We start from the raw sequence: 18226 nt of genomic DNA, 5'->3' as shown, positions 1-18226 counted from the left end.
AAATAATTTTAAAAATATCGCTGAATTCATCATTTTACTATGATCAAATATGTTTCTATTTTGTTTTTGGTTATGCTGAATCCGAATAGGGCATTACAATTTGAAAATTCGTATACAGAAGCTCTTATACAGTATGTTTGCGTAGCTAGGATCTACATGGAAAACTTTTTTATTATCAATTTTACGAAAAAAAGTTATTCTTCATTAAATACTCTGGATAGTCAAAAATCTAAAACTCTCAACCACCAGATATTAAATTTTATCAATTTTATATGAGTTATGTCAAAAATATGAATTTCTTTAAAAAGTAAAGTACTTTTTATTCCAGAATATAAAAAAATGCTATTATGAAAAGTTGTTTGAAATTAAAAACTATGTGTTACTATACAATTACATTATTCTAATCGAAAAAAAAAATTCAATTTTTTCTCAAATTAGGGATACCCATCATCATTTTATTACAATTATTGTAACTATTTTATTATCAATTTTTCGAAAAAAGTTATTATTCATAAAATGCTCTATTTGGTCTAAAATCTATGATACAACCATCAGATATCAAACTTTTTCAGTTTTGTACGAGGTATGTAAAAAATATGAATTTTTCTTAAGAGTCAAGTGCCTTTATTGTTCATAATATTTTAATTAGAAAGATGTAGTTGAACACTGAAACATATTTTTTAATTCCAAACAACTTTTCTTTATAACAATTTTCGATATTGTGAAATATAAAGGTACTTTACTCTTGAGTGAAATTCATATTTTTTGACATACCTCGTATAAAATTACTAAAATTATATATTTGATGGTTGCATCTTAGATTATATACAATGCAGAGTATTTTATAAAAAATAACTTTTTTTCGTAAGACTGATAATAAAAAAGTTATCAATAGGTTCCAAGTTACGCAGACATACTGTATGAGCTAAAAAAATTTTTTTGTTTACCATTTATTATTGTTGAAGCTTATTATTAAATGTATTTTAGATAAGTTTTACAGAAAAAAATTTTGATCACTTTGTATAAACATTTTTTTAGCTGGTAATTTTCGGTTTTTGTATTACATTTTTGTTATCTTCCTTAATTTTCTCAAAAAGAAATAGTTTATTTCATTTCTAAAGTAAAATAGTTTAATGCATTTTAAAGACTACATCCTAAGCTTTAAAAAAACACCTATAAAACTGTAATAGATCTGTTGAAAAATAAGTAATACCGTCTTAAAATGGTGTTAATTCTGTAAAACTGTGAAGTTTTCAAAAATTCCATTTTTTGAGACATCATTTGAAATACATTTTTGAGATTTTTTTTGAATAAAACATCGTTTAGTAATATCATTAAAGGGAAGTTGTGCAAAATTGAAAGTTTTATAAGAAAAATGGTATTAGTTACACATTTTTAAATCATTTTTAAACAAAATTCATGTAAGTCTCAATTTCAGCCCACACCGTACTTATGCCCATATATTTTGTTTCTTTTTATTATAACCATACGATAGCTGAATTATTCTTCTTTCATGTTCAATTTGTAAAATTTCATTTGATCGATTAGTTAAAGAATTACATTAAAATAACTTAACCGTGCACTTCGCCGTACGCTATTTTACAGTGCGCCAATGTTTGTGAGAAGGGTGACTTTAGCGTTATAAATAAAAAATTATAGAAGCTACAGGTTTAATTTTAGAAAAATCTTTATATAAGTTTTTTTTTGTTAAATTTTCTGAATTTTTCAATGGTTAAGTCAGTTTTTTTCAAAAATTTATATTTTCGGAGTTATTTAAAAAAACATCTATTTTCGCAGTTCATTTGTTTAATAAAAAATGAACCACCCACTTCTCGAGTAGAACTTTTTGATATGTTGTTTATTAAACATTTCTTAATGAAATTACAAAAAGTCCTATCTTGTTTGATTTTTTCCGAAGTGAAAATCTAAATGCACTCCCCTACAGGCCAAAATGAATATGAACGGTTATAAGGGGTTTGCTAAATGACACCGATGTTCTATTTCCTATCTTTACCTGTACATATGAGTCTGTCACGCAATTTGAGTTAGCTCCACTAATTTTCTTAATATTCCTATTTTTTAGCATTGCTAGCCATAGTCTGCTTCTTTTCAAAGAATCATACTCTGGCTGGAAATCTACGAACATTTGGTGTACATCTCGGTTGAATTTCCTGTTTTTTCCAATACCTCTTGGATCGTAAATATTTTATTTATTGTTGATTTTCCAGCGCAAAACCTGTATTAGTACTCGCCTAGACTAACTTCCAAATACGGACTGAGCCTCTTTGACAAGATAATTGATACAATTTTATATACTAAGCGATATGACTATAGTTTCGAAATTGTTTTTTCTCATTTTTTATTTATAGTCTAAGTAATGAAGCTTAAAATAGGACAAAACCGCGCAATTTTTACAGAATGGATCGATTTGCTCAAAAATTTGAGAATAAGTAGTGGTTAGTCCAAGGATCAAAATATATATCATGCCGAAAGGCGCTATTGCCATGGGGGTGGTTGCCATCCCATCTCGGAGTGGATATTTTTTATTATATTTTAATCGCAAAAGTTGGTAAAAACGTTCATTATAAGCAAAAAAACGTTCTATACATTTTTTTGATAAAATTGATAGATTTCGATTTATTCGCTATCGAAAGTGTTAGTTTTATATGGAAAAAACCAATGTTTTTAATAAGTTTTATGCTAATAACTCCAAAAGTTTTCGTTTTATCAAAACAACTTAACAAAAATGTACCTTTTAAAAAAATAAACAAATACGTTTTTTTTTAATTTTCTTTAAGACCAACAGTAATCGAGCTATATTTCATTATATGCTGGCTCCTCTTCGTCAAATGGTAAATATTGTAGTTTCAAAGTGAAAAGACGGGAAAACTATGCATTTTTCGAGGAGAGCTTGTTCAAACTCGTTTAAAGTACTTAAAAATATCTATCGCCAGAAATAAAAAAGTCTCTAGCTCAAAAATTAAGTGACTTAAAAGAATGTCAGTCCCCATTTTTTTCAGCGAAAAAGTGATCGCAAGCTACCCCCTAATCACCACCCTAATTAATACTAGTCATTAACGTTATTTGATCTTTTTTATTTAGGTACTATTAATAGGTTCTAGAAGTTTGACCGGCTTAGAATGATTAGTTTTTAAAAAATTAGAGTTAAAAACGAATAAAACCAATTTTGTAGTTTGGAAAAAACGTCCTTTTCTTCAGAATAGCAAGATAAGCATCAGAGATACGAAAAAATATTTAAATATGAAATTATTTAAGTCCCAAGAACCTCATTTAAATAAAAAAATTACGGCAAAAATTGGGTGAGCTATTGACAACTAAACTTGTAATAACATGCAAAAACCACCTTTACCAACCCTTTCAAATTCACCTCTTTTTGGCGACTGAGGATTTTAAAAATATTTAATATTAATAGGCTTATATATCTTGTAAAAACCTACAAAATTATTTTTTATAAATATTTTATTTATATATTTTATTTACTTTCATACGAAAGTGTGAAACGAACTCTCCTTGATGATCCCATCAACTAGTTGTAATATATATAAACGTTAACCCCATGGAGGAGGATTTTATAACAGGCATCCAAATTCAAATAGGTTAGAACATTTCTATTTATTTTAGTAAGAACATCTGTGTATGTATCCTGTATTTCTTTAGTGTTAGTAGTTAGTACTCCTGCCACCTCCACGTGGTTAGGGGGCGGGCAACCACTCCACTGCCATAAGTCGGGGTCCTCCCACAATAAGCTCAGTGGTAGGGCTAAGAGCACACTGAAGAAATTGTAGGTAAAAAAGTGGAAAAAATGGGAGATAAAAAGAAAATTACTTCTTTTGGAGGTAATTCATCTCAAATAGATGACATAATTGAAAATAGTTTTAGAATTAGTATTAATACCTTATCTCAAAATAATAATAATGAAATATTAGATAATAGTATTGTAGATAATAATATAAATAATACTGAATTAAATATAAATTTGAATGAAAATATTGATAATACTAAAACAAAAATTAAAGACTTACTTGACTTCATTGAAGGTGAAATGGAAATAGGTAAAAGATTAAGTAAAATAGGAAAAGATGATTTAAAAAATAGAATAATGTTATTAGCAATGGAATATGGAAATATGGAAGGACAAATAAAAATATTAAAAGAAGAAAATAATAGACAAAGAATAGAATATGAAAAATTAAGAAAAATAACACAAACACAAGAAACGAAACAAACATATGCTGCAATAACATCAAAACCAATAAATAATAAAACTGAAAATCAAAAACTAATAGAGACACAAAAACAAATAAACACTCTTTTTATAACAAGTGAAACAGCACAAACTGGAAGAAAAGTACAAGAAGAACTTACGAAAGTTCTAGATCCAGAAAAAAATAAATTAAAAATAAACAAAATGAGAACATCAGGAAGAGTATTAATAATTGAAACTCCAACACTAGAAGACATTGAAAAAATAAAAAATAATGAAAAAATAAAAGAAAAATTTAAATGTGAACTTCCAAAAAAAAGAAAACCACTAGTAATAATGTATGATTTACCAAGCAACGAAAAAGAAGAAATTATATTAAATAAAATATATACTCAAAATTTTGAAAATATAACAAAAGAAGACTTTACAAACAATTGTAAATTAAAATTTAAGACAGGACCAAGAGAGAAATCTACGGTCCATTATGTATTAGAAGTGTCACCTGATATAAGAAAACAGTTAATAATAAATAAAACATATGTTGGTTTTACAAGTGTAAACACAAAAGATTACATAGTGGTAGCAAAATGTAATAAATGTAATGATCTAGGACACGTAAGCAAACACTGTAATAAAGAAACAACATGTAACCATTGTGGTGAAAATCACGAAAGAAAAAATTGTAATAAAACAGGACAGCCAAAGGTATGCATACCTTGCAAACACAGAGGAAAACAATGTAATAAAGAAAATAAAAATTGTACAACTTATGCTCTACTTTTAAATCGTCTAATTCAAAAAACAGACTATGGTACATAAATATTATTTAAAATTTAATTAAAATTAAAATTAAAATTAAAATGAAAATTAAAATTAAATTTGAAATTAAAATTAAATTAAAATTAAATTTTATAACATTAAAAATTAATATAATAAAAAATAAAAAATTTCAAAAACATAAAAACCAATGTGATGCAATGGTTAAAAACAGAGTCATGAGAACAAAAAATCATACTTTAAATGCTAAAAATACAAAAAATATAAATCATAATATAAAACAAAAATACTTTAAAAATAATAAAAATTATTGTATCAGAGAAGAGGGAATAAACTCAGATAAAATAATTAAAAATAATAAAATACACAGATATGGTGATAAAATACTAAAAATGAAAATTTATTCGATTCTAATAAACACGGAAACCAAAATGAAATTAATAAAAAAAAACAAACCAAATTAATTAATGACAAACAAAACATTCAATATAAAAATAGGACAAATAAATGGTATGAGAAGTATCACAGTACTACATGAAATAAGAAAAACAGCAGAAGAAAATAGTCTTGATATGGTTTGCATTCAAGAACCATACACAAGACTAGGAAAAATTCAACACATGCCAATTAATGCACAATGTGCAAGCATAGGAGAAAATCCAATGGCGGTAACCGTATTATTCAATAAAAATATGAGACTTCTAATTCTAAAACAATTTAGTGATCGACACTGTATCTGTGTAGAATTGCTAACAAAAGCAGGTAAATTTATCATAGCTAACCTATATTGTCAGTTCTGTGAAGATATTGATGAATACGTGGAAAAGATAAGAGCTATATTTATAACGTATAGAGAGGAAAAAGTTATAGTTGTAGCAGACGTAAATGCAAAATCAATATTGTGGAATTCAACTCAAACAGATCAAAAAGGATTATTAGTAGAAGATATGATTAATGAACTAGAGTTGATAGTACACAATAAACCAGGAAACCCACCAACTTTTCAAAACAGAGCTGGTGCGGCTAGCAATATAGATATAACAATATCAAATGTTGCAGTAGCACACCTAGTTAAGGATTGGAAAGTGATGGAGCATGCAACAATAAGTGATCACAACCTTATAACTTTCAATCTTAATAACCTAAATCCACGTAATACGGAAATATCTTCGGTAAGATACAATATAGGTAAAGCAAATTATGAACTATTAAAGTCTGAGTTTCGACCACCTTGTCTGGTACAAAGGGGATCTAATATAAATATTGCAACAAAAGAATTAACCAAACAAATTAAAAAAGCAATGGATATAGCAATACCAAAAATAAAAGAAAATAGTAAAGTAAAAAACTCAGCCTGGAAGGAAAACCTCACAAGAATGAGAAGCAGAGTTAGATATGCGCGAAAGCGATATCAACGATGTGGTATCTATCTTGAGAGGCAAATCCTTCTAGGTGAATATAGAAGACTAAAACAAGAATATAAACAAGAAATAAAAATAACAAAAGCTAAAAGTTGGGAAACCTTCGTATCAAGACACTTAGAATTAGATATGTGGGGAATACCATATAAAATAGTTTCTAAAAAAATTAGATGTCCGACAATGCTTTCTACTTTAAAAAAAGAAGATGGAACATTTACAGAAAGTTGGGAAGAATCGGCCGAAACATTACTTAATGTATTATTACCTCCAGATAAATTAGAAGGAGAAACAGTAGAACAAAGAAATATAAGAGAAGAAATGATACAAGAATACCAAATAGAAGAAGAAAGAGAAATAGAGGAATTCACAGAAGAAGAAGTATATGAAAGTATGAGAGAAATGAAAAGAAAGAAGGCACCTGGACCGGATAATATTCATGTTGAAATACTTCAAGCATTGTCGGAACAAATAATTCCAGTACTAACATCATTATATAATGAATGTCTTAGACAAAGAAGGTTTCCCAATAATTTTAAACAAGCAGAAGTTATAATAATACATAAAGGGGAAGATAAAGATCCTGCCTTACCGAAATCATATAGACCGGTATGTTTATTGAATACAATGGGAAAATTACAAGAAAAATTACTATGTAAAAAATTAAATCAAATAAGAACAGAAATTGGATTACATCCTGGTCAGTATGGTTTTAGGAAAGGTAGATCAACAGAAGATGCAATAAATAAAGTATTTGAAATAGTAAACGAAAGCATAAAAAAGTATGTTTTAATGATCTTTATAGACGTGTCTGGGGCTTTTGACAATCTTTGGTGGCCGTCATTCTTTGAAAGACTTCGAAGAATGAGATGTCCAAAGAATCTGTACGGAAGTCTCAGAAACTACTGTCAAGACCGATATGCAAGCCTAAGCTGTCCAACAGGAAAAAAGACAAAACATATCACAAAAGGATGTCCACAAGGATCAGTTTGTGGACCTATGTTCTGGGATGTAATGCTAGAGGAACTGTTGGAACAATTGACTATAGATCCTGAAGTGCTTGGAAGCATAGCATATGCAGATGATTTGTTGTTGATCATAGATGCAAACTCAAGAAGAGAATTAGAAAATAAATCAAATGAAGTATTAATAAGAGTAAATGATTGGATGAATAAAGTAAAATTAACAATATCAGATTCAAAAACAACATATAGTTTAATAAAAGGAAATTTAGAAAGAGATCCAATTATAAAAATTAGAGGGAAAACAATAAAAAGAAAAATGGAAACAAGATATTTAGGTATTATAATAGACGAACAAAAATTATTTACAAAACACATGAATTGTGTCTGTGAAAAGGCAACAAAGATCATGCATAGCATTGCTAGTCTAGCACAGAAGGAATATAGAATTTCGTTCCGACAGATGAGAATATACCTAAGTACAATACTTGCATCAATTGTAGGGTACGGTTCAAGTGTATGGGCACATAGATTAATAAATAAAAAAAACGCAGAAAAATTAAATAGAGCTCAGAGAGGATTTCTTGTAAGAATGACGGGAGCATTTGGAACAACTGCAACACAGGCACTCACAGTTTTAACTGGAGTAATGCCAATGCATTTAGAAACACAAAAAAGAGCATGTAATTATTGGCTAAAAAAAGAAAAACATGAAAAAATAATACAAATAATAGGATTAGATATAAGAAATAAAAGAGAATTAAAAGAAATAATAAATAGAAAAAGACAAAATGAATGGGAAAATTCAACAAAATCTAGACGTTTATACAATTTTATACCAATATTAGAAAACATTCCAAATTATTTTAATCCAAAACAAGGTTTAATACACTTTTTAACAGGACATGGACCGTACCCAACATATTTGGAAAGATTTAACTTAAAAGATGATGCATATTGTGAATGTGGAGAACTAGGTACACCAGAACATATAGTGTTACATTGTGAAAATACTATAGAAAATGAAGAACACAGAGAAATGAGAAGAAGATTAGAAAGAATTGAAATAAGAGATATATTACAAAATGAAGAATATTTTGAAATATTAAACAATCTCGCACAAATAATATCTAAAAAACAACAAGAAATCTATAATAATAGAAGAAGACAACCAATAATCCAACCCTGATGAAGTTGAGTAAGATAAAGTTAAAATAAATAAAATAAAATATAAATTCAAAAATAGATATTTACAATTATAATAATAATAATTCAATATAAAATAAATAAATAAAAATAATAATTCAATACATAATTCATAAAAATAAAAAAAAAATAAAAAAAAAAAAAAAACTACCAACTCTCTTCTGAAAATAGAGGGACTGTCTTTATAACTTAGAAGGGAGTTGATAGTACCAAAAATATTTTAAATTGTTTATTTAAATTTGTTTGTTATACGTAATTAAGAGATTATGGCAAATTGTTATTGTAAAAATAGATTTAATAGTTGAGTAAAAAATGTAAAAATATAAAAAAAAAATATCTGTAATCCCATCAGGAAAAAACGACCTGGATTAGTCACTAGAGGCCAGGTCATATGTATAAATAATAAATAAATAAAAAAAAAAAAAATAAAAAAAAAAAATAGAAAGATGTTTTAATATAAAATTATAGGTTATTTTAATTCCCAAGAACTTGGTTTGAAAAAAAATTTTCTATACAAAACTAATACTTTCGATAACGAATAAATCGAAAACTATTAATTAAAAAAAATGTATAAGTACAACATTTTTTGCTTAGAATGAATGTTTTTATCAACTTTTGCGGTCAAAATATAATAAATAATTTCCACCCCGAGATGGGGTGGCAACCACCCCCATGGTAAAAGCGCCTTTCGGAATCATATAGATTTTAATCCTTGGACTGTCCAGTACTTATTCTTAAATTTTCAAGCAAATCGATCCATTCTGTAAAAATTGCGAGGTGAAAAGCTTCGGTTCCTGGCCTAGTACGGGTATTATAACGCTTCCATTCCATTCCCTAGGCATTTTTTGTTGTTGCTATCAACTCAGAATAATGTCTTACAATTTTTTATGTAAAACGTTTCCTCCTCTTTTATAAATTCTCCATTTGTACCATAATTTCCTGGTGCTTTGAGATCTTTAAGAGATGATATCGCATTCTTTTCTTCCGAAGTGTTGGTGCTGGTTTTCAACATCTGCAGAATGAAATGTAATATCTGCTTCCTCTCTCTCACTTTCAAAGTTTAGTTTTCGAAAGTATTCCTTCAATCGTCCAATGATTTCTATTTCTATCGTTATCAGTTCACCTGATTCATTTATCATAACTTGTGTTACCACAACAGTTCCGCCTTGTCTGACTTTCTGCACTTCCCTATAGACAAGGCGAAAACGGCGGGTTCGTTGGGAAAAATATTCCCATGAGATTTTTTTGCACAATCACATTCGTGAGACACCCCAGAATAAGGTTCAAGAAGTCGCCCACGCGAAAAGTGGTCCAAATTTTTTTTAACATTTTTTTTAATCAAATTGCAAAAATCAATATTTTTGGGCCAGACAATTTTTTTTATGGTTTTTGGATCATTCTGGACAAAAAAGGTCTCTTATAATTTTTCTAAAATTGATCTTTTTCGAGTAATAAGCAATTTAAAATTTGAAAAACGCGAAAATTGCCATTTTCAAGGCTTAATAACTCGGTTAAAAATTATTACTATTAAAGTCAGAAAGTGACTAAATCAAAGTTTAAAGCCCCCGCTACATGGTCCTGAAGAAATATGTGTCATTAATTTATTACTTAGCTGTTATTTTTAATTAATAAAAATGAGGGGTTAGATCGTATTGACGCGGCTGTAAATGTAAGTGCGAGTAAGATGGACATGTGGACTGCCGGAATGGCATCTCTCTCGCATTCAGCATTTACGGCCGCCTAACACGTGCATGGCGCTCATTATTATTACTTAAAAATAACAGCTTAGTAATAAAATAATAACAAAAATTTCTTCAGGATCTTGTAGGGAGGGCTTTAAACTTTGATTTAGTCACTTTCTGACTTTCATAATAATAACTTTTAACCGAGTTATTAAGCCTTAAAAATGGTCATTTTCTCGTTTTTCAAATTTTAAATTGCTTATAACTCAAAAACGATTAACTTTAGAGAAAAAATATAACAGACCTTTTTTGTCCAAAATTGTCCAAAAAATCTAAAAAAAAATTGTGGGGCCAAAAATTTTGATTTTTGCAATTTGATTTAAAAAAATTGTTAAAAAAATTTGGACCACTTTTTGCGTGGGCGACTCCTTGAACCTTATTGTGGGGTGTCTCACGAATGTGATTATGCAAAGCCGTTTTCGTCTTGTCTATAAAGAATTTCCTTACTTGATTTCTCTCGCCACTTATGTCCATTTCTCGTATTTGCTGTTCTGTGTAGCTCCTCTTTTTAGTTGTGAATAGTCGCCTAAGCTCGAGTTGTTAATACTCAAATGTATTGAGCTTTATCCTATCCAATCCTGGGCAGTTGCACAGAACGTGTTCCGTCGTCCCGTCATCAGCCTGACAGAATTTTCAGTTCACCTTTCCGTCAGCCCGATTTTTTTCATACGCCCCTTGAAGTGATAGTGTTCTGGTAGAAAAATGGGGTAAAATATTGGTTAATGTTCTTCTATCCTTTGAACTGAAATACGAAAGGCCAAAGAGAATTGGTTAAAGTCACAGTGTGAAGAGATAGAGTTGTTAGAACAAAAACATGATACGTTTAACATGCATAAAAAGGTGAAACAAGCAGCTGGTCTTCAGAAATCCAACACAACTAGCAAACTGCGAGACCAACAGGGTGATATCATCACAGACAAAAACCAAGAAATTTGCATATGGACAAAATACATACAAGAACTCTTTGATGCTACTAGATCCGAACAACTTCATCCTACATATGTGATGACCGCTTACCAATCACATCAGATGAAGTGGAAAAAGCAATATCACGACTAAAAGATGACAAAGCTCCTGGACCTGACAATGCATATGCTAAACCCATAAAACTATTTAATACCGACGATACTCGACGCCTAACAAAAATATTTAATGACATATATTTGAGCGGAGTAATACCAAGTACATGGCTAAAGTCGACGTTTGTTGCTTTAACAAAGAAAACAAAATCCGTATCCTGCAGTGATTTCCGAACATCAGCTTAATGAGCCATATTTTAAAATTACTTCTAAAAATTATACATCAAAGGATATATAGACTCTGCGAAGAGAAAATTAGCCGTACACAGTTTGGTTTTCGGAATGCATTGGGCACGAGAGAGGCTCTCTTTAGTATACAAGTGCTATTTCAACGATGTAGAGACGTAAATTGCGATATTTATGCATGCTTCATTGATTACCATAAAGCACGACAAGCTGATGGAGATACTAACCAATATTGGAATAAACACCTGTGATGTAAGAACGAACTATCAGCAATCTGTACTGGAATCAAACATCAACTATCCGGACAGAGGCAGGAGAATTAGACGATATCAAAATCAAAGGTGGGGTCCGTCAGAGATGTATATTATCACCACTGCTGTTTAACATCTACTCTGAGCAAATCTTTCAAGAAACAGTGGATGATGTTGAAGCCGGAATTAGAATTAAAGGAGAATGTATTAATAACATAAGATACGCAGACGACACGGTGGTATTCGCTGACAGTTCTGAAGCCCTCCAGGAGTTAATGAACAGAATCACAGAAGTCAGCCAGAGATACGGACTTTCACTAAACACTAAGAAATCAAAATGTATGATGATCTCTAAGAAGGAACAGCAATTTGGGCGAATCATTGTGAACGGTCAACAAATAGAAAGAGTAAAAACATACACCTACCTTGGTACGAACGTCAATGAAAACTCTGACCATTCCATAGAAATTAAATGTAGGATAGAGAATGCAAGATCTGCATTTCAAAAAATGGCTAAGTTATTCAAATGTCATGATTTAACATTGCCCATAAAAGTCAGGTTACTGCTATGTTATATCTTTCCTATACTGTTGTACGGAGTTGAGTTGTGGACTCTCACAGACGCCACCTGCAAGAAAATTGAGGCTTTTGAGATGTGGCTTTATCGTCGAATCCTGAAGGTACCTTATACCGACCACGTTACTAATGAGGGTGTTTTGCTGAGAATGCAAAAAGAAAAAGAGCTGTTAACCACAATAGAAGCAGCCAAAATCGAATACCTCGGTCACATCATGAGAAACCGTGAAAGATATGGACTACTGCAATTAATCTTGCAAGGAAAAGTGGAGGGAAAACGAGGACCAGAAAGGCGAAGGATTTCCTGACTGAAGAATCTACGCACATGGTTCAAAACAACAACCACAAGTCTTTTAGAGCAGAAGTGTGCAAAGTACAGATTGCCATTAAGGTCGCCAACATCCGAAACGGATAGGCACTACAAGAAGAAGAAGAAGAAGAAGAATCCGAATATTCTATCCGTTGGTCAAGTGACATATAAGTGTCTGTTTATGAAATATTATTTTATAAAAAGGAATTTCTTAATCAAAGTGGTTAAATCTTTTTATTAAACCAATTCTTCTTCTTTCAGTACCGTTTCCAAATTTTAGGCGTGGGTAGCTTCCATGATAATTTGCCGAGATTTTTCTCGATCTAGCGCGGCATGTAACAATTGATCTGCTGATAAGCCAGTCCATTGACGAAGGTTTCGGAGCCATAAATATTTCTTCCTACCAATTCTTCTTTTTCCGTCGATCCTTCCGTTGAGTAACCATTCATTGTATGCCTCAGATATTCAAGTTTTCTCTTTTTTATCATCTTCATCAAGTCGCCTTCGCCTTGACCTATCTTGTTTAAGACTTCTCTGTTTGAAACGCGTTGAACTATCATCCATCTATTTAAACCAATTAGGTAAATGAATACGTTAGTGAGGCAAACAAAAAGGAAGCACTGGCAGAGTTTCTCAAATCAGATGGAACACGACTTCTACGGAACGCAAAAAGAAGTATGGAGATTGATCAGAGGGCAAAGAAAGGAGATGAACGAATTAATAAAAGCGAAACACATTCAGAAGGAAACATGGGCAGACTACTTCCGATCTCTATTTGCTAAAGGCGACGATAGTGAACCACCAACACCTGAAATTGCAACAAACGAAGAAATAAACATCGAGGAGGGAGAGGTACGGGAAGCATTAAGAAAATTAAAAAATAGAAAATCTCCAGGGAGAGGACAGAATATCGAACGAACTCCTAAAGTACGGAGGACAAGATCTAACTAAACAACTGTTAAAACTAATACAAAAAATAATAGAACAAAACAGAATACCACAAGAATGGAGATCAAGCATCTTAATACCTCTCTTCAAAAAAGGAGACAAATCGGACGCGGAGAATTACAGAGAAATTAAGTTATTAAACACAACATCAAAATTAATAACCAAAGTGATAACAAACAAATTGAATGAAATTATAACATTAGCAGAAGAACAACAAGGTTTTAGATCGGGAAAGTCATGCACTGACGCTATATTTATATTGAGACAAGTTCAAGAGAAATCGTTGGAATACAACAAACTGGCATATTTATGTTTCGTGGACCTTAAGAAAGCATTTGACAGGCTCACATTAAAGGACGTTATCCATTTGTTATACTCGAGAAGAGAGGTACCTCTAGGAATAATTAAAACGATCAAAAACATCTACTAGAACAACACAATAAAAGTAAAAGTTGACGATGAATTAACTGAACCAATTGAAGCCGGCAATGGGATAAGACAGGGGGATTCCTTGAGTCCTTTATTGTTCAACCTGATCATGGACGAAATAATAAAAACGTAAGAACTAAAAAAGGATGCCAAATGGGAGAAAACAGCTTATAATAATCTGCTATGCGGACGATGCAATACTGATTTCTCAAAGTACAGATGATTTACAACGTATGCTGCACCAATTCAACATAATCACCAGAAAATTTAACATGTTAGTTTCCTCACAAAAGACAAAATGCATGGTTATAACAGTAGATCCAATAAGATGTAAATTGGAGCTGGAAGGTCAGATAATAGAACAAGTGATGGAGTTTAAATACCTAGTCATCACACTATCTAGCTACGGAAGGCTCGAAACAGAAGTAGAAGATCAAGTGAATAGAGCAAACAGAGCCGCAGGTTGCCTGAATGACACAATATGGAGAAATAAAAATATCGGAAAAGAAATGAAAGGCAGAATTTACAAAACTGTCATTAGCGGAACAGCAAAAGCTTGCTCTAAACAGCGGAGATGAAAACCCTTCGAAAAATCGATAGTAAGACTCTATGGAACAGAGCTAGAAGTACAGATATACGACGGAGATGCAAGGTGTATAACATTAACAACTGGGTAAGAAACAGAAGAATAGAATGGAATGACCACATAAGCCGAATGACAACAAATAGGATAGTCAGGACAGCGCGAGAGACGGTTCCCCAATAGGGAGATGATCAGTGGGAAGACCACGAAAACGATGGAACGACAACTTACTAGAGGCATATTGAAAAAACAGACAGAGTCATGTCTATACAAAAAGAAGAAGAAGAAGATGATATTCTCAGATCTTTCTACTTCTGGACCTAAAATTTGCTGATGGTCTATTGATTCCTAAAAGGCTGATTCTTCCCTCTTTCTTCTATATTTTTTTATTACTTCAAAATTTATATTATTCTATTAAATAAATATTAGCTCCTTTAATTTTTTTTATTTAACCAGAAATGTTAATACATATATATTATTTCATATATATTTAGCTCTTGAACATCAGAATCATCGAAGAAAGCGTCGGGGACTTCTTTACGAAGATTATTGAAGATTCTATTAAAATGAGAGAAGAAAAAGGAATTGTGAGGCCAGATATGATCCATTTACTTCTAGAGGCAAGAAAAGGAACCTCTAAAGCCGATGAACAGCAGACTACTGATGATACTGGATATGCCATTGTCGAAGAACATCTTAAATGTAAGTTCTAATTGTAACTCCCTCACAAGAACTATATTTTTATTTAGAGTTTAAACTTTTTAGTATTAATTATTTCAATTTCCAGCTGAAGTAAAAACCGATATCACCAACGACGATATTGTCGCCCAAGCTCTTGTCTTCTTCTTTGCGGGTTTTGACTCGAGTTCCAACTTAATGAGCTTCTTAGGACATGAACTATGTGCCAATCCAGATATTCAAGAGAGCCTTAGAGATGAAGTTAAAGAAACTATGGAAAATTGTAATGGAAAATTAACATACGAAGCTCTTGTAAACATGAAATATATGGATATGGTGGTGTCAGGTAAATATTTCCCGTTAAAACAAACATTTCTACTATCTCTGTAATTGTTTATATATCTAAATTATATGCAGATGAGATCTGCCGTGCTAAGCCCAAAGGCGGTAACTGATTTTTTATCGAAAATGAGATTTTTGTATTTCTAGGAAGAACATGGTATTTAGTAAATATTTACAAAGTCTTTGGAGTTGTAGAAGCATTATATTTTAAATAAAATTGCAACTTTGTTAGCGGAATCTACACTTTTAAATTAAAATACTAACGCTACGGCTCCACGGGCGAGAAATTGACGCTAGCAGTAGCCGTAAAACGAACTTAAGGTTCCGCGGAACGGAATAGGAATAGCCGAACTGTACCGACTACAGGACTTGTGCGTAGTCGGTTCAGTTCGGCTATTCCTATTCCGTTCCGTGGAACCTTAAGTTCGTTTTACAGCTACTGCTAGCGTAAATTTCTCGCCCGTGGAGCCGTAGCCTAAGCCATTTGGCGGCAAATGTTAAATACCATGGCGTTTTGACGGTATCTACTACAGTTGCCGTCCATATACCTTAGCATATTGCACTTACCGCTAATATGGTACGCCTACATATTTCAAGAATGCTACGCCTACATTTAGAAACCGCAAAATCGCCTTAAGTCGGCGAACATAGTGGAAGCGGTTTCCGCTTACGGTCAAACTGCGCGGACCCGCTTTTAAACGTTTTTAAAATGAATACGTCTTTAAATGTACACGAATATAGTCAAAGCAGGTTCGCGCAGGCCAACCGCTTTAAGGTCGATTCTCACTATACCTTCCGTTTACTTTCCATATCCGTGGCATTCCGTTTCCATAAAATATTATTAAATACAAATCATATAGTATATGCCCACTTTCCACTTTATACAAAAATGCTGGTTTTATTCATTTTTAAATTTTCTAAGAATGCGTGAGGTACCTGGATAATGATACAAAAATTTGTTTGAATACTTTAAAAATCGTATATATCCCATAATTAGGTATCTTTCGGTCTAAAAGACAATATGATCATATTTTAATCATAATATATAACTAGTTTGTACAATACAACTAATAAATTGTTAAAATTTGCCCTAATTACTGTAAGTAATGGTATTTTACCGAATATTATATTGTGAAACTCCCAATACTATTTTATTACTTATCGTATTTATCTAAAATGAGATTAAAAATTACCTGCATAATAATATTAGGGTCGGTGTCGGCGATCATAAAAATCTTAAAGCTCCATAATAACCTGTCGTAACATAGGAAACCTTTGTCGCTAAGAAACAAAATAAAAATATAATAGCTGAGAAAGTGAAAAGTATGGTTTACATTCACAGCTGAAGAATTATTTAAAACGCTTAACATCAGCAGTGGTTTAAACATCTGATAACAATCTGAACAAATTTTGTTTTTTTCGTAGTATAGTACAGTTTCTGGCCAAATTATTAGACGCACTATAAAAGATTTTATAGAAAATGTTAATTATGAGGTAATACCATTGTATTACTAAATAGGTTTTTGTATGTACCAGACACAAGGTATGTTGTTTGGTTGTCTATTTAATTGTCTATATTGAATCACAAATAGAACAATGAACAATTAATGAACCAATATGTATTTATTGACTCTTGAAAGAAAACAGATATAGCGACAACTAAATATTGTCAATTTCTTGATGGCATATTGTGGCTGAACAAAATTATAACATTTAATAGTACTTAGATTCTTTCAATTTCATAATCTTTAGTACCGTAATTTTGATGTAAGTTTAATTTAACAATCATAACATAACTGTAAACCACATACCGCTAATAGGCTTAGTTTTATAGTAATTTTTGATAAAACGTTGTAGCGGTAGGTATCTACCTTTTTTGTATAAAACTTTGTTTTAAAATATAATTAATGGTTACCTTAATAAACTGGGGCATATATCCATGCATAAAAACTATTAGCTAGTCCATAAATCCCTAACGGGCCAAAATTTTAGCATTCATCTTATATGGATTAGACGTAAATTACTTTATCAAAAAATGCTTCCTAACGGAGCATCTATCTTTTTAACAATGGTGCCCTAACATTGATTTAATTCAAATGGCTCATCTACATAATGGCCGATTACAGACAATCAAGCGCGAGCACGATTGTGTAGAGGGCATACTCGGCTATAGTTGCCCATGATCGTCCTATGATCGTCCATGACTGTAGACGATCCGTGACTTTGCGGTATTTCGGAGACGCTTCAAATGGAATCGTCGAGTAATAAATAATAAGTTAATGGGTAATAACTTGTTATAGTTGCGTTGACATGCCCATACGATCATTCATTTCCCGTCGAAACAAATTGAGTTTAGGTTTAAAAAGGTGTAATTTCAAGTTAGTTATACTAAATAAAAAGTTGATGCAACTGAGTCAGTCAGCTGAGTCAGCCCCACCCCTACTTAAAAATAGGAATATTGAAGCGATATTTGCGGCAGAATTACGATCTATTTATGAGCTCTCGAAGTCATAT

The 18226-nt window shown here is 31.3% G+C and overlaps 1 protein-coding gene across 3 annotated transcripts in view; it reads left to right on the top strand.

Annotated features, from left to right (window-relative positions):
- The window catches only part of LOC114329102 (cytochrome P450 9e2), a 64668-nt gene that overhangs the window by 40540 nt on the left and 5902 nt on the right, over positions 1-18226 (top strand). For all 3 annotated transcript variants that reach the window (XM_050641983.1, XM_050641984.1, XM_028278117.2), the window contains exons 4-5: positions 15187-15394; positions 15480-15716. In XM_050641983.1, coding sequence (XP_050497940.1) covers positions 15187-15394; positions 15480-15716 — 445 coding nt within the window. The remainder of the gene's footprint in view (positions 1-15186; positions 15395-15479; positions 15717-18226) is intronic.

Source organism: Diabrotica virgifera, chromosome 1 (assembly GCF_917563875.1).
Source record: "Diabrotica virgifera virgifera chromosome 1, PGI_DIABVI_V3a".
Taxonomy (NCBI): domain Eukaryota; kingdom Metazoa; phylum Arthropoda; class Insecta; order Coleoptera; family Chrysomelidae; genus Diabrotica; species Diabrotica virgifera.
The sequence above is the reverse complement of the archived record's forward strand: the minus strand, read 5'-3'. Positions and strand labels throughout refer to the sequence as shown.